This window comes from Heloderma suspectum, chromosome 6 (assembly GCF_057233095.1).
Source record: "Heloderma suspectum isolate Gila_16-S chromosome 6, 16-S_ref, whole genome shotgun sequence".
In the NCBI taxonomy this organism is placed as follows: domain Eukaryota; kingdom Metazoa; phylum Chordata; class Lepidosauria; order Squamata; family Helodermatidae; genus Heloderma; species Heloderma suspectum.
The window spans coordinates 106,681,677-106,699,364 of NC_139463.1; the positions used below are offsets into that span (position 1 = coordinate 106,681,677).

General features: G+C 45.3%; 1 protein-coding gene across 1 annotated transcript; it reads left to right on the forward strand.

Moving 5' to 3' along the window:
• Positions 1–831: 831 nt before the first annotated feature.
• Positions 832–13,681, forward strand: LOC146342324 (vomeronasal type-2 receptor 26-like). The gene is made up of 5 exons (XM_084808501.1): positions 832–867; positions 2,673–3,515; positions 7,659–7,886; positions 8,698–8,824; positions 12,552–13,681. Exons 1-5 carry the CDS (start codon positions 832–834, stop codon positions 13,451–13,453), a joined length of 2,136 nt encoding a protein of 711 aa, XP_084664627.1. The 3' UTR covers positions 13,454–13,681.
• The last annotated feature ends 4,007 nt before the right edge of the window (positions 13,682–17,688 follow it).

The window sequence follows — 17,688 nt, forward strand, 5'->3', positions numbered from 1 at the left end:
CTGTTCTTTCCTTCTGGTCTGCAGCCTGATGGAATGGCACATCAGAAAACACTTCTGCTTTGGACAGGACACTAGCAGTATTTTTTTAAAGAGGAAGGAGGAAATAATTTTTTTTAAAAAATAAAAAGGGTGAAAAGACAGGAACCTCCCACATGCCAAAATTGTAATCCCCCTCACTTCCTTCTGAATCATTTTCTCCTTTTTGTTTTGCTTCAAGGTTTCAGCCAAAATACTCACCTAAATTTGGCTGTACTCCTGAAAGTAAAACAAACAAACAAGCAAACAAACAAACACAAAAAGAAACCCTAATTCCCACTCATATGGGTTTAGGATACAGCCTTTGTTATAAATGAGCCAGAGCAACAGACAGACATTCAATAGGAGTAGCTCTCAATAGGTGGGGAATGCTGGACAGGCTAAATTTCTGCTTGTCATGGAAAAAAAAGGCTTTCTTTTTAACTCCTTGACACTACGTGGTCTATACCATCACATGACTGGCAGGGTGAACTTTGATGCAAATAAATTGCACTTGTCTCTCTGATGTGTGATAAGCACGTGGGAAAATCTCGTTACAGGTTAATGCCTAAAAACTACCAGCATGTCCTTGTGTTTGTTTTTGCCATTGATGAAATCAACAGAAATTATAATCTCTTGCCCAATACAACGCTGGGATTCAAGACCTATGACAATCTTTTCGATGCAAGGAGAACCTGTTGGACCATCCTGGACTTTCTCTTTGCAGGACAGGGCAATCATCTCAATTACTGCTGTGACAAAGAGAAGAATGTAATGGCCATTATTGGTGGGCTCACCTCCCAGAATTCCATTCAGATGGCCAACATCTTAAATACCTACAAGATTCCACAGGTATGATAATCTTTGCAGATTTTCAAGTACATGTGTGAGGAAATATAGATGCTGGGGTTCCCCTCCAACACCCTATTGGTGTTTCTCTCAGAATTTGTAATGTTTAGTTCACAATCCAGTTCAGTCCACCATTCTGTCATAAGCTCACTGTTTCTATAATCTTCTTGGAATGATGGGGATCACAACCATCAGTGATTTCACTTGAGCAAGCAGTGCTGTTTAGAGTGGCCTGTTATGAATCACCAAAAAAAGAGGAAATCCATCACCAAAACAGAGGACAAAAGACACACCAATTAGTATACAATGTACTTATGAAGATAGATAGATGATAGATGATTGGTAGATGATTGGTAGATGATTGGTAGATGATTGGTAGATGATTGATAGATGATTGATAGATGATTGATAGATGATTGATAGATGATAGATGATGATGATGATGATGATGATAGATAGATAGATAGATAGATAGATAGATAGATAGATGTTGTTCAGTCATTAAGTCGTGTCCGACTCTTTGTGACCCCGTGGACCACAGCACCTCAGGCATTTAGAAATTACAATTATAATTTAAATGGAAATGCAGTACATGTAGAAGATCGTGCATAGGTGATCTGTGTGTTTCCCTCTTAGGTCTGCTGTACAGGTGCTTTTGATGGGCATCTTCAGGGCCTAGATCTTCCTTCTGATGGTTCTTTATCTTTAATCAGAACTTGGATTGGATAACCCTTCATAGAATCATAGAGTTGGAAGGGCAATTTAGGCCATCAAGTCCAACCTCCTGTTCAGTGCAGGACTCCAGTTTAAAGCATCCATGACAGATGGCTGCCCAGTCTCTGCTTGAGTACTTGCAGTGACAGAGAGCCCACCACCATCCTGGGCAGTTGGTCCAATTGGGCTTTCTCACACTGTAGTAGATACAAATTGCTCAAATAGACTTGCTGTTATTAAATTTTAACAACTGATTTGTCTTTTATGTCTGTTTTTTGTTGCTTTTAATAGTGATTCTATTGGGTTTTTAAAGTCTGTTAACTATCTAGGAAACTTGGCAAACAGAGGCATGATATTATAAGACACTTGTGCATTTTCCTTGTGAGTTTGAATTTTAACCAATGGTATGACATTTGTGCTTGTTTTTGTATAGTTATTTGTCAGGGTGGACACTGAGCCCATAGAATCCCAGAGTAGTTCTGATTCTGAGGAAGAGCAGTCGCTCCTGGGAGAGGAGCGCACTCCTCTTTCCCAGGACCAACAGCTGACGGAGTTTCCTCCCCCCCACATTCCTAATTTAGTTAGCAGTCCAGGGAGTGACCAAGCACAGATAGCAGACTTGGTGGATGCGCGACGCAGATGCAGAGAGCGGCGCCAGATGGAGGGCGCGAAAAGGAGGCGTAATGCCAGGTTGGCGCGCAAACAACGGCTGCACCCAGAGGATCCAAGGGAAAAGGGGAGGGACTCTCCCTAGTCCTTAAGTTCACGGGTCTGCCAGTAATTCCCCTTCAAACGGGGACCAACTGTTCCAATTTAGGGCATAGGTACTGTGCTGCTCAGATCTAGTTGCAATCGGTGTAGTTGTTAAGTTGTAAAAGAAGAATAAAGCTTTGAAAGGAATTCCTTTGTCTGTGTCTGGACTTGGCTACTGGATTAGACTGAGAGAGGCCTCCAAGGAGCCCTTGACATTATTAGTTGTTGTTTTATTGGTTTTTAATGGTTGTTAACCATCTATGTAGAAAGGCACAGTTAAAGCATTATGTTCAGGAACAAAGGACTACATTTCCAATTTTTAAATTATTACTTCTTCTTAGGTCAGTTATGGCTCTTTTGACCATGTGCTGGGTGATAAAACTCAGTTCCCTTCTTTCTTTTGGATGGTACCCAAAGAAAACCTTCAGTATGATGGGATTGTTCAGCTACTGAAGCATTTTGGATGGAACTGGATTGGCCTCATAGTTGCAGACGATGACAGTGGAGAAACTTTTCTTCGAACTTTGCAACCCAGGCTGTTCCAGAGTGATATCTGTATTGCTATGATGCAGGTGATTCCAACAGTGACGGGTTACACAACAAATAAATCTCTAAATAGGGCAAATTCTGCTCTATTGCAGAACAACATCAATGTGTTCCTTGTCCATGGCGATAGTCGGTCAATGGAGGGTTTACGAATACTTCTAGAAAATTATGAGTATTTCAATATGAATCCAATGGAGAGAGTTTGGATCATCACCACTCAGTGGGATTTCACAGCTGTTTTTAGTCCAGAAAAATTCACAGCAAAATCTCTCAATGGCACTTTGTCCTTTGCAATCCACAGCAAGGTGGTGCCAGGATTTCATGACTTTCTTGACAGCATAAATCCATACCAATCTAAGATCTATTTCATCCATCCATTCTGGGCCAGTGCATTTATCTGTTCCTTCCCTATGTATAACCTTTATGCCACAAACAAGAGAAACTGCACTGGGACAGAGAAGCTGGTGAGCCTCCCCGGATCTGTGTTTGAAATGGAGATGTCTGGCCAGAGCTACAGTATCTACAATGCTGCTTATGCTGTAGCACATGCTCTCCATGCCATGGATTCCTTAATGGCTAAACACAAAGTGATGGAAAGTGGCATCAGGTGGAATACCCTGAAAGCCCATCCATGGCAGGTAAGTTATAACTCCTCTTAGGGCCAACATGCTAGTCATGCATTCAATCAGGAGCAATGCTGTGCCCCTGAGACAGCATCTGAGGAGCCATAGGATTGTTCAGAGTACTGCCTCCGAGTTTGGAGACAGTGCTCTGAGCTCAGAAGGGGGAATTGGAGATTTGCTACATACACCCCGGCCTGCATGGAAAGTATTGTACCAGCCAGCCTCAGAAATTGAGAAAAGGGGGTGTTCTGGTTGGTTCAAATATATTTAGGGAGCAATGATATGGCCTCTAGACAGTATTGGAGGGGCCATAGGATTGTTTGGAGTCCTCCCTCGGAGGACAGAGACAGCGCTCCAATCTTGGAAAGGGTAGTTGGAGATCTGACCCCCCCCCCCCCGCTGCCCATAGCTGGCATGGAAAGAACCATGCTGGCTGTTCCCCAAGGTCAGAAATGCAGCCTCAGAGAGGGGGAAAGGGGACATTTCAATGGGTGGGGAGGGAGGAGACTGGAGAGTCTAGGATATGAGCTACCCTGTGGCCTCTCCAGCCTCCTCCCCCTCCCCACTCCAAAGTGCCCCAGCTAGGCAGACAAAAAAAAAAAAAACTGTCTAGGAAAAAATGCAGAATGGGAGGGTAGGGAGGTGAAGATCACCTCTGCTACTCTTCCTGCCCTGCATTAGACAATTGGAAGTGTCTGACTTCAGGGGCTTCTGATCATTGAGGGCACAATCGATAGGATTGTGCCCTTAACCTGGCAGCTTCTGCTTTGATTAAAAAAAGAAACCACACAGCCCCAGTCCAGAATGTATTACCAATACAGATTGGGGCCCATCACCCTAGTTAAAATTGCTCCCTTGCGGCTACATTTTGATCCTGATAGTGCTCTGCCAAGTAAGTGTACTTTAAAAGGAATAGTAGAGTTGGGGATTTGGGGAATGGCACAGAAGGTATTTTGGAGAGTCAGGATTGAGTGGAAGGGAGAATGTAGACATTTTCTAAAGTAGGATAGGCTCAGAAAGCAACATAAGCTATCTCCAGGTCAGTTTATTTCTGACTCAAACTGATACGCACTGGGGCAGCCCTTAGCAATCACTAATTTTCATGAGCAAATTACCAAGCATTGCAGGGACTTCGATCTGATGACTTTCAGGTGATTGATGGCTAGATGATACAAGTTATAACCCACAAAGTAATGTAATGGCTTGTATACCTCATTTATACTTCGTTGCATCCTCCTCCTCCACACACACACACACACACACTACAGTTAAACTACGGGAGATGTTTTTCTCCCACTCTCAAAATACTAGAACCTGGAGTCATCCTATGAAGCTGATCGGTGGGAGATTCAGGACAGATAAAAGGAAGGACTTCTTCACACAGCGCAGAGTTAAACTATGGAATTCGCTACCGCAGGATGTAGTGATGGCCACCAATTTGGATGGCTTTAAAAGGGGGTTGGACAAATTCCTGGAGAAGGCTATTGATGGCTACTAGTCCTTATGGATCCATGCTACCTCCAGTACCAGAGGCAGTGGCTGTATGTCCACCAGATGCTGGGGAACATGGGTGGGAGGGTGCTGTTGCACTCACGGCTTGCTTGTGGGTTCCTGGTCAACAGCTGGTAGTCCACTGTGTGAACAGAATGCTGGACTAGATGGACCCTTGGTCTGATCCAGCAAGGCTCTTCTTATGTATGTATGGACAAAACTGTCATTTTTGTTTCTCACTGTTTCTCATTTTTCCCAGTCTTAAATTTGGTTTGATTAGAATTTTGAGAATTACTCCAGCCTTCAGTTCAGTTTATCCCAAACTTTGAGCAGTTTTTTAAAAGTTTGCATGAACAGTCATAACCAGATTTGTGCACTGTGACAAAATCACGATACTTGCCATGTTGAGTCTATATGAATATTTATATGTGTTTGCTATGTTAAATAGAGCCCAGGTAAGTTAGAGTTAATTGTCTGGAAGACAGTGAGTGAAAGGTAGGAGGGGCATGTGTGGGGAGAATGAGTTGATAAAAGGCAGGAGCAGACAGGTAGAGCCTTGGGGTTTGATGAAGCTACATATAGATAGTGGGGTTGTGAGAATAGGAGTTAGAAGCGGTAGATTAGGCAGGGAACAACTGAGAACTGAGTGATTAATTATAAGATATAACATCTCTTTCGTTAAATACACTTTAATCAGTTTGTTTTTAAATTATAAATTGCCACGTCTTGTTCATTTTTCTGTGCTACCAATACTGGTCATATTCCCTGAGTACTTCTGGCTGGGTAAAGGGAACCAATTTGGCCTACTGGGTGTCTCTTTTACCTGGTGAATTTAGGGCTGAAACTTATGGGACAGTGAGGACAGTTGTCCCAAAGCAAAGGCAGACAGACCTGAGGGAGGCTTGTGTTACATCTACTGCACATTTCTCCTAATGAATGCATTTTTGTACACATTTTGCCTAATATACAAATTTGTTGCAAGCAATTTTCCTAATGTAATGTATTTTAATGCTGTTCTCCCCAATATATGCATTTTTGTACTTTTTTAATGGAGAACAGCATTACAACATCTGGAGAAGTGCAAATATCAATGGGTAAATGAGTTTCAGCTTGCATAGTGGTTTGAGAGTGCAAAATTAGGAACATTTGTATTCAAATGTGAACTGAACAAATTCCTCCCCCATCCCTAAGCTAAACACTAACAAGGCTGGCACCGACTTTTCTTCAGGATATACGTTTGTTGTGTGAGGATACCCTCTACTCTACTCTGTGTCCAAGTGGAGTGAATCCCCCCTTTACAAAGTGATGTATGCTGTCATAGGGTGGACGTTCTATAGGTGCAAGAGGATAGACAGCAGAGAAGAAACCGCTTTTTCATTCTGATCACTACTTTTCTCACATCTGAAATGTTTTGCCAAAGAAAATTGAACTCACTCTGCCTTAGAAATATGAAGTATGATAGAGATTGTCCCCAGGATCCCTGTTCTGGCAGATGATTAGGTGAGACTGTTTGGGTTGAGTGGGGAGCGGGACATCAGGAGGGACCTCAGTATACCTTCTGCATGGCCCATACCGTTCTGGTACCCTGCAAACATTTATGAGGAGTACTTAAATGTTGATGGTTTTAACTCTGATTAGTTTTTATTTTAACTTCTGCTTGTATAGCTGCTGTTGTGATTTTAAAATGAATTTGTTTTTAAATATTTGCTATCAAACCTTTAGACCACCTTTTTTGGTGGACAGGTGGGATAAAAACGTGTTCATACAAACTTACCTTGCCTAGGCACCACTTTCAGTTGGGATTATTCTAGTTATTCCCTAGATTGTCTTCAGTACGGGCAAGCATGTGAGGGAAAATGTGGGAAGGCCAGTTGAGCTCAGACTTTTTCTTTTCAGTGTTGCAGAATGACTATCAATAAACAGAGGTGTGTATGTGTGCGCACGCGCGTGTGTGCATGTGTAAAAATTAAATAAAATCCTGATGTATCACCAGTGGTTAAAAAGGAAGTGAGATAAAAGAAGCGGGTTGGCATGGGCATTCAGTTGTTCCCGCGAAAGTCTCCATATGTGGATAGAGCTATTTGGGATGTGTGCCAATGGCGAAGACTTTCTAGGGAGCAACTTGTTCTCCATGATAAAGCTGCTGCCCACAAGGTGTACGTGGCAGTTGCAACTTTCTGCTCATAATGTCAGTTCTAGAGCAAAAATGTGCTCCTGAGAGCTGCCTGGGCAAAAACGTGGGATATTTTGCTTAACCCCAAATGTAACACTGTTAATTCCAGAGACAGAGAGAGAGATGGGGATGTTTTTTAAATTGGGATTTTTGGAAAATACAGAATCTTGCCTATCCCTCATTGGTGATATTAAAAGAGTGGCAAGGAGGTTTTTCAAGCCCAGCAGTCACAAGTAAGCAAACTCCATACACATAATTTTCAAAACATTTGAAAATTATAACAAGATTTTATATTGTTATAATATATTTAACAATATTTTATATTGTTATATGCTGCACTTTGTGGTTTTAATTTTTGTGTGCCACCCAGAGAGCTTCGGCTATTGGGCGGTATAGAAATACATACATACATACATGAATACATGAATACATGAATAAAATAAAACATTTCCCACCATTTCACCCAGTTTGTAAAATTTTTGTTCTCCAACCAGCTTGCCTCATTTCTGAGAAACATCCACTTTAACAACACAGCTGGTGAAGAAATAGCTTTGGATGAGGATGGGGACCTCACCTCTGGATACAATATCATCAACACACTCATATTCCCCAATCAGTCCTTCCAAAGAATTCATGTTGGACACATGGATCCAAATGCTCCTGCAGGAAAACAGTTCAGCGTTAATGGAAGTGCCATTGTCTGGAATCACAAGTTTAATCAGGTTTGAACAATTTTATAGCAAAGATAAAGAGGGGCATGCTGGTTTTGAGGTTCTTGGGAATGCTAAAGTGTGAGGTTTCTGGTGAGGTGTTTGATTCTCCACCCTCTTCTATGCTGCAAACAAACATTGAGCACCATTTCTTTGATACGAAGGTGGGGTATAAATCAAATAAATAAATAAACTACATATATCATACATGGATACTATTTTACAAATCAGATAATGATTATGAGCATTAACATGGTTGAGATGACACTTTCAATTTTCACCCACCTTTGCATGGTGCAAAAGTGAGATTGTGTCTTTTGCTCCTGCCCATCACACTAGCCTATGGTGCCTTTGAGATGTCTGGATAGTCATATATTGCCCTAACATTTGAATAGGCCTACAATTCAGCCTTGCCAATCTAAGTCACATAGTTGATAAATCCACTGAAACCATCTAGGAGTTAACTTGAATGAGCTGGGCTTAACCTACTGTCTGGACCATAGAAGTGTAGACTGGTTCAAATGCTACATGGATAGAGACCAGAAGTCTCAGATGTTATAGAGGAAGGCTATGTATGCAGGGATGGGGGAAATTGCAACCTAGTTCCTCTGCTGAGTGTAGCGATGGCTAGGGAAAATATACTTCTAACCAAGGTTATAAAAACTGAGACAAGTAGAAATTGTGTTTGACATCTGGGTTTACTATATAAGGAGCCTGCCCCCCAGACACAAATATTATATTGGGGGGGGGAATCAGGCCATTATGTCCAGTGTCTAAAATGACCTCACTGCTGAAAAACATCCTTCTTTGCGGTTACCATTAGACACTACCCCGTTCCATGTGTGTTGAGAGCTGCCATCCTGGATATAGCATGGTTGTTCGGCAGGGGGAACAAGTATGTTGCTATAACTGCGCAAAATGTCCTGATGGGAGTATTTCTATTCAAATAGGTAAGAAAACATAGGGGGTGTGAATCTCAATCCACACTCTGATCTGTGTCGACTCTGATTCTTATCAGTTTTCTCTGCAAGAGGTATGTGAAGTGAATGGATTTACCAACAGATTCTCCATAATTGGGAATACCACCCCCAAAGAAAAACAAATCTTAAGAAGTTTTTCAGTTGAGAAGCTTCCTTTTGGCAAAACCCCAGCATGCCTCCATAGATTAATTTAAGGTATCCTGTATAGGGTAGCTAGCTCCTGCTATACTGAAACCTTCATTCGTGCTCCCCCACTCGACTCTGGAGGGTTAAAGGGAGGAAATCCTCCCTGAAGCTTAAGGGGCATTTGTGTGTGTGTGTGTGTGTGTGTGTGTGTGTGAGAGAGAGAGAGAGAGAGAGAGAGGAGAAATTGCTTCTTCACTGGAAAATCTCACTGATGGGGTTTCTTAATTTTTCTAGCAAATGCCACTAGAGACAAGATGAACTATTAAAGAAGTGTGTTTATTAAATGGATAGTCCATACATAAGGGGATATTACTATTTAATTTGGGGGTTTCAAAAGAATGCTTGCTAACACTTTTTAAGGTCTCAAGATACTGTTGCTAAAGCAAGCCTTTTAATGAGTTCTTCAACCTCAGGCCAAATTCCCTAACCGCCACCCGAGCCAAATACACCCACAACCAGGTCCATACAGTCTTTCTCTGACACTACAGGCTCCCCCTGTTGTACTATTGGCTGCTTGGACACTTCATCTGGTTTGTAATGCCTGATTGTGTAACCTTCGTCTGCCAAGATCTTCAGCATAACACAGCCATCTGCTCCTACTGCTGATCTTCATCAGCCATGGATAGGGATGTCAGAGAATTCCATGACGGATCTCAGTGAGGCTGAATGCCAGTGCATTTGGCCGCCTGAAATCCATGACAGAACAAAGCCCCTGCCCCCCCACCCCATGAAAGGTGCACAGAGCCGAGCCCCCAACCCATGAAAGGCGCGCGAAATGGAGCACTTACCTGCTGCCGTCCACGCTGACTTGCGAATGGCGGCCACCCTGCGGCCGCCATTCACTTCTCCATCATCATAGCCATGATAGGCTATGTAAGTATTAACATAGCCTATCATTGATGGCATGCCAAAAAACAAACAAACAAAACAAAACCGCAGACGCCACTTGCGTTCCCTATTTTTCGGCGTTTTAGCCTACATATATAATTATGTAGGCTTTTATGGCAAAAAAAAAAGGAACACATATAGTGCCCACTACGCTATTTGTGGTTCCCTTTTTTTCACCGTAATTGCTTACATAAATATTTACATAGGATAAAATGGCGAAAAATAGGGAACGCAAATGGCGGCTGCCGTAGCTGCCCACCATTTGAGGATGTGGGGTTTTTTTGGCTTGCCATGATAGGCTATGTAAATACTTATGTAGCCTATCATGGCAGCCTGGAAGGATGCAAATGGCGGATGCTATGGCAGCCACCATTTGCGTCCGCAGCAGCCTGTCTGCGGCCGGAAGTCCGGCTCCGGATGGCCCTGGCTGGCTGCTCTGCGGAGCCGCCGCGGAGCGGAGCCGGCCAGGCAGGATTCCGGTGGGGGAGAGGACCGGATCGCCTCCCCCCCCCGTTGAAGATTCTAGGGGTAAGGACAGAGTGCCTCCCCCCCACCGCGAATCACATCCGCGAAAAGGTAAGTGACTTTCATACATCCCTAGCCATGGATGATGATCACATAAAGAAGGAATAGCTTAATGTTCAGGTCTCAGCTGTTGACTTTCTCCTAGCTTTCTCCCAGTCCTTCTATCGCACACACCAACCAAAAGATTATTCCACCACCACCCACTGACTAACTTCTAATGATCAACTCCCTGTCAACTAACATTTTCCAGCTGCTCTTTTGCACCTAGCTAGAACTCTGAGCCAATCAGAGTCTGATGTTCTCAGACCAATCAAAATTGAATTTATTTGAGCCAGGCCCCATCCGGAAGTATCACAAGTGATCGCCTCTCTCTTCCCAATCAGAACTATAATAAAGCACTAACTACCAAAACTGATGTTCAACATGATATCCATGCTAGGCCTCAGTCCTACCATGATGCACCATAGCCTTACAGAGGCCACACAAGACAAAAGAACATTATTGACCAATAACAGTTATTGACATGGCATTTCTTCACAGGGAGTTAGTTACATTTGATCAGGTGATGAACTTCACCCCCCTTTCCATTTTTTTTTCAACTTTAAGCCAGGGTGCCAAAAGCCAAATTCAGCTGAGGCCCTGTTTGGGGACTCTGGAAAGAAGGCTGAGGAGGCTCAGATCACATTGGACGCCACGCACTTGGCCTCTGGTCGTAATTAGGGATGTCGGAGAATTTCTCCACGAATCTCTGGGAGGCCTAATGCCAACGCATTTGCCCCCCCGAAATTGGTGGAGAAACGGTCCGCCACCCCCCTGCCCCCCCGGGATGGGACTTACCTTCGGCGAATGTCCCTGGCGGCGGCAGCTCCAGGCGGCGGTTCGGCGGCGGTGGCAGCGGCTGCCGGTCTTCCGACTGGCTGCCACCGCCACCATTTCCAAGTAAAACAACAACAACAAACGTGATAGGCTACGTAAAGATTTACGTAGCCTATCACAGCTAGATTTTCAAAAAACACCGTGATAGGCTACGTAAATCTTTACGTAGCCTATCATGGCTGACTTTGAAAAAAAAAAAAGTGCGTACGCAAATGGCGGCGCCCATGGGTCCTGCCATTTGCGTTTCTTATTTTGGCCTGGGTAGTCTACGTAAATATTTACATTTAAATATTAAATAGCATTGCCCTTATTTTCGCCGTAGTCTACGTAAATATTTACGTAGACTACCCGGGCCAAAATAAGGAACGCAAATGGCAGGACCCATGGGCGCCGCCATTTGTGTATGCGCTTTTTTTTTTTTCAAAGTTAGCCATGATAGGCTACGTAAAGATTTACGTAGCCTATCACAGCTGACTGCAGGCCAGGGACGCAAACGGTGGCAGCTACAGCCGCCGCCATTTGCGTTCCGGCAGGAGAAGAACTTTCACGGCCGGAGGGGCGGGGCACTACCCCCTGGCCAGAATTTCGACAGGGAGGGATGGGGCACCTCCCCCCCAGCCAGAATTTCAGCGGGGAGGGATGAGGTGCCTCCCCCCCACCCAGAATTTCAGGGGGAGGGATGGAGCACCTCCCCCCCACCACGAAGCAAGCTGCAGGAGCAGATAAGTGACTTTTGTCCATCCCTAGAATCAGAACCTTGCTGCAGAAAATCTGGATCTCTGTGTCTCCCCTTTGACTAGCATAAGGAAACCGACAAATGAATATCACCATTCCCTTAATCTATTGACAGAATTGGATGGCATTTGCACACAGAGTAGCCCCTTCTGAGTGGATGAAGTCTTCCAATTTCAGACAAATAAATGTAGCATTTTCATGCAGGTAGCCTTCAGTTTTTGTTTCGTTTTACCAAAAGAGAACTGCCTGTAACATTGGCAATTCCATTTTAGGCAGGATTTGATTACAATGGATGGAAAGCAGGGCATTGTTGTTGTTGTTGTTGTTGTTGTTGTTGTTGTATTAGTTATTATTGTTCCTACATTTAATTGTAGAAGAAATAGAATGACATAATTGGATTTGAAAACATGATGAGTGGTATTTCTAATTAAAACTGGAGAACATTTGTGTAGTTTGAATATACTGAAAGTTTGCTTATTAATTCCAGATGCAGACCAGTGTGAGAAGTGTCCAGATGATCAGTATCCCGGTGAGAAACGGGACCACTGTATCCCCAGAAATGTCACCTACTTATCCTATGGAGAAGCTTTAGGAGTGGTTCTGGCTGTCTCTGCCCTTCTCACTTCACTGACAACAGTTGGAGTGATGGGGATCTTCCTTCAGCACTGGAACACTCCCATTGTCAAAGCCAACAACTGGAGCATCACCTGCACATTGCTCTGTTTCCTGCTGCTTGGTTTTCTCTGCTCCTTCCTGTTCATTGGCAGGCCTGGGAAGGTTTCTTGCCTTCTCCGGCAAACAGCTTTTGGCATCATCTTCTCCACTGCTGTTTCTTGTGTGTTGGCCAAAACCATCACTGTGGTTCTAGCTTTCATGGCTACCAGGCCAGGCAACAGAATGAGGAAATGGTTAGGGAAGAAGATGGCAGTATCTGTCATCCTTCTCTGTGCTCTAACACAAACTGGCATCTGTGCGGTCTGGTTGGCAACGTCTCCCCCATTTCCAGAGTTTGACATGAATTCTCAGATCGATCAGATCATTATGCAGTGCAATGAAGGCACAGATGTTATGTTTTACATTGTCCTGGGCTACATGGGTTTTCTGGCCAGCATCAGCTTTACACTGGCTTTCCTAGCACGGAAGTTACCTGACAGTTTCAATGAAGCCAAGCTGATCACCTTCAGTATGTTGGTGTTTTGCAGCGTCTGGCTGTCCTTTGTCCCAACCTACCTGAGCACTAAAGGGAAATACATGGTGGCTGTGGAGATTTTCTGTATCTTGGCCTCTAATTTGGGCTTATTGGGCTGTATCTTCCTCCCCAAATGCTACATTATCATATTGAGACCAGATCTGAATACAAAAGAGCAAGTAGTCAGGAAAAGGAGCTGACACGTAGGGCAAACTATATGTCATCTTAAATTCTCACCCTTCTTTGGCAACCCAGTCTCCAGAAATGAGTTATGGCGAGGATTGGCACTTTTCTGAAGGAACATGAATTGGTGCAGTGGCAACTTTGTTGGTAGGGATTTATTATCAACCTTGAGGCAATTTTTCTGTTGATAATGGGAGGTGTAATTGTACGTATGGTAAAAATGAAATGCATATATGATTCAAATTCTGTAATATGTAGGGATGGGGGAGAATTTCTCCCCGAAACTTCGGGGGGCCGAGTGCCAACATATTCAGCCCCCCGAAGTAGTTTCGGGGAGAAATTCTCTGCACCCCCCCACCCCCGCACCCCCCCCCAGGATGGGACTTACCTTTCCCGAATGTCCCTCCCGGTGGCGGGTCCCGGCGGCGGTTCAGCAGGTCTTCGACTGGGGCAGAGGCGGCAGCCGGTCTTTTGACCGGCTGCCGCCGCCATTACAAGAAAAGTAAAAACAAACAAACGCCCCCGTGATAGGCTATGTGACGATTAACGTAGCCTATCACGGCTAGATTTGCAAAGTCTTTTTATTTCGCGGTCGGGCGAGGCGAGGCGCCTCCTCCCCGGCCTGAACTTCGGCCGGGCAAGGCGGGAAGCCTCCCCCGCTCCGGCCTGAACTTCAGGGGGAGCAGCGAAGCACCTCCCCCCCACTGCGAAGCAAGCTGCGAGACCAGGTAAGTGGCTTTCGTGCACCCCTAGTAATATGTGAGAGAGGGTTTTTTTCAGATAAAGTGTGCTTGCTGACTGAATCATTGTAAATGAAATAAGTAAAAGAACAAGGAAGAAAGAGCAAGAGACAGAGATCACCAGAGTCACTTTAAAAGAAGGAGAAGATTGGGAAAAGTGGGCATCTCTCTCTCTCTGTAAAAAATAGTTCAAGTGTTGGCTATGTTTCCATATGGGAGGGGACCTGTATATTCCTCTGCCTTCCTGGCTGCCTTCTCAGTCCTGCCTCTATGCAGACCTTTGTCTCCAAGTTTGCTGGGGTTGGACACTTTGGGACAGGGCATGCATTCTCATAATAACCCTTCCCCACATTAGCCCTATGCATGATGCCGGCAGCCAACCACCAACATAGGGCTAGTCAGACCATCCGTTAAATAGAGCTCCATATCCCCACCAAGATGTCCATTCAAAGAAAACAGTAGGCATATGTGGAATGGGGAAGAGAAGGATGTGCCATTTTGTGGATGGCTGCTCAAGCCTTCAGCCAGGCAATAAATTCCCCATGGCGCTCTTGTGGGAGTGATGGAGAAGGAACGTATCAGTCCTGTTAATGTAGTACCCACAAAAAAGCCTCAAACTGCATTTCATTTAGTCCAAACTCCCTAACCCCTGCACCTATCCTTCTGAAACTGTACAGGTTACATTTGTAGGGGCAGCTCTACAATGTATGCTATGATCATGCAAATTGTCCTTGAAAAAGTGGGTTGTGCAAGCCCATTTCAACCCATGGAGAAGAAATAGGGAGGAGGTCCATGATTTGCTAGAAATTGCTATGAATGATGGCGAATTTTTGACAGAATCCTTCTCCTGTCCGTTCTTTTTATTGTGACCGTGCCTTAGAAATAGCCTGAGCACAATCTCTCTCACCAGCAGAACCTCCTTCCTTCTCTCAGAACCCTTCTTTTCTGCTCCCAAGAATGTAAGGGACTCCAGTTTACCTAATCCCCACCTCTTTTGAGCTGGTCTTTGACCGTAATAAAGTTTTATTCTATTCTGTTCTATTTCGAAGCCATATAGCACTTATTGAATAGTCGTACTTCCTATAACTCTTTAAGAAACTCACTTGGATACCAATATTTTTCTGCACCCCAAATTCAGTGCACAGAATGCAGCAGCCACCCTCCCATCTTGAATTCTTTCAGATCCATCTCTCTAGTTCTTACAGTGGTTGATTTCAGCATATTCTAATATTCCAGAACTGTGACATTTAGCTCAGTTTTTTTGTGCACTAGGTGTCCTTGCACAGCTCACATCCACAACTGGAGCAAGAGATGTCAGAGGAATCCATTTGGGGGGTGGAGCTCAGTGGGTTTTCACTGGCTCCGGACTCCGGATCACTTGTCCACAAGCTGCACGGACTCGACATAGCCAGCTTGCGGACTTCGGCCATTGCTGTACTGTGTGCAAGTGTCTCCTTCACTCACTCACAATGCCCCCACTGCTATGCTCAACTGGCCCCTTTTCTTTCCTGGGAGGTGGGAGGGAGAAGGAGCCATTTGTGTACAGTGGCAATCCTGCTGTCTGTGAGTATCCCCTTTCCCCTCCAGTGTATCAGGAGGGAGAAGAAGACACTCATGGACAGCAGGGTCGCTGTGCCTGAATAGCTCCTTTTCCTAGGGATGGCGGAGAATTTCTCCCCGAAACTTCGGGGGGCCGAGCGCCAAGGTGTTCGGCCCCCCGAACAAGTTTCGGGGAGAAATCCTCCGCACCCCCCGGCACCCCGCACCCCCCGGGACGGGACTTACCTTCACCGAATGTCCCTCCCGGTGGCTGGTCTGGCCGGCGGTTCGGCGGGTGTTCGAGCAAGGCGGGAGCGGCAGCCGGTCTTTCGACTGGCTGCCGCCGCCGCCGCCATTGCAATGAAAGAAAAAAAAAAAACGCCCCCTGATAGGCTACGTGACGATTCACGTAGCCTATCACGGCTAGATTTCCAAAGTCAGCCGTGATAGGCTACGTGAATAGTCACGTAGCCTATCACGGGTGACTTTAAAAACAACAAAAAAAGTGTGTACGGATAATGGCGGCCCCCATAGAGAGCCGCCATTCCCGTTCCTTATTTGGTCGCTGTAGTCTACGTAAATGTTTACGTAGACTACGGCGAAAATAAGGGCAACGCTATTTGCGTTGCCCTTATTTTCGCCGTAGTCTACGTAAACATTTACGTAGACTACAGCAACTAAATAAGGAACGCGAATGGCGGCTCCCTATGGGGGCCGCCATTAGCGTACGCGCTTTTTTTTTTTAAAGTCACCCGTGATAGGCTACGTGACGATTCACGTAGCCTATCACGGCTGACTTTGCAGATCTAACCATGATAGGCTACGTGAATCGTCACGTAGCCTATCAGGGGGCGTTTTTTGTTTTTTTTTAAACTTTCGCGTTCACGTCCAGGCGAGGCGGGAAGCCTCCTCCCCGGCCTGAATTTTGGCCGGGGAGAGGTGGGAAGCCTCCCCCCCTGGCCTGAACTTCGCGGGGGGAGCAGCGAAGCGCCTCCCCCCCACCGCGAACGTCCTTCGAGGACAGGTAAGTGACTTTCGTCTACCCCTACCTTTTCCCTCCCAGGGAGCCGGGAGGGAAAAGGAGCCATTTGTGCAAAGCACCCACAAATTCTGGTGGGGAGCCCATGGCTCAGCCCAATAAGGTAAGCTGAGTCGGGGCTCAGGGGAAATTCATCGAGCCCCAAGAGGGCCAGTTTTCCCCACACTGGACATCCCTAACTGGAGCCAGCCATAAGAAAGAAAAGAAAAACTTCCTCTTTCTAGCTGAGTAGAGTCTTTTGTTGTTGTTCAGTAGTTCAGTCATGTCCGACTCTTTGTGACCCCATGGATCATAGCACGCCAGGCCTTCCTGTCCTCTGCTCTCTCCCGGAGTGTGCTCAAGTTAGGGATGCACGAAAGTCACTTACCTGGTCTCGCAGCTTGCTTGGTGGTGGGGGGGAGGCACTTCGCTGCTCCCCCCGAAGTTCAGGCTGGGGGGGAGGCTTCCCTCCTTGCCTGGCCGAAATTCAGGCCAGGGAGAAGTGCCCCGTCTCCCCGGCCGCGAACTTCAAAAGAAAAAAAAACACGCCCCTGTGATAGGCTACGTAACGATTAACGTAGCCTATCACGGCTAGATCTGCAAAGTCAGCCATGATAGGCTACGTTAATCATCATGTAGCCTATCACGGGTGACTTTGAAAAAAAAAAAAGCACGTACACAAATGGCGGCCCCCATAGGGAGCCGCCATTCCCGTTCCTTATTTGGTCCCTGTAGTCTACGTAAAGATTTACGTAGACTACGGCGAAAATAAGGGCAACGCAAATAGCGTTGCCCTTGTTTTCGCTGTAGTCTATGTAATCTTTACGTAGACTACAGGGACCAAATAAAGAACGTGAATGGCGGCTCCCTATGGGGGCCGCCATTAGCCGTACGCGCTTTTTTTTTTTTTAAGTCACCCGTGGTAGGCTACGTGACGATTTACGTAGCCTATCAT

Excerpts from the sequence above, each read along its gene's own strand:
- LOC146342324 (XM_084808501.1), top strand. The coding sequence starts at position 832 with ATGGCCAACATCTTAAATACCTACAAGATTCCACAG. Across the intron at positions 7,887-8,697 it reads GGAATCACAAGTTTAATCAG|ACACTACCCCGTTCCATGTG; the intron begins GTTTGAACAATT and ends GGTTACCATTAG. Across the intron at positions 8,825-12,551 it reads GAGTATTTCTATTCAAATAG|ATGCAGACCAGTGTGAGAAG; the intron begins GTAAGAAAACAT and ends TATTAATTCCAG.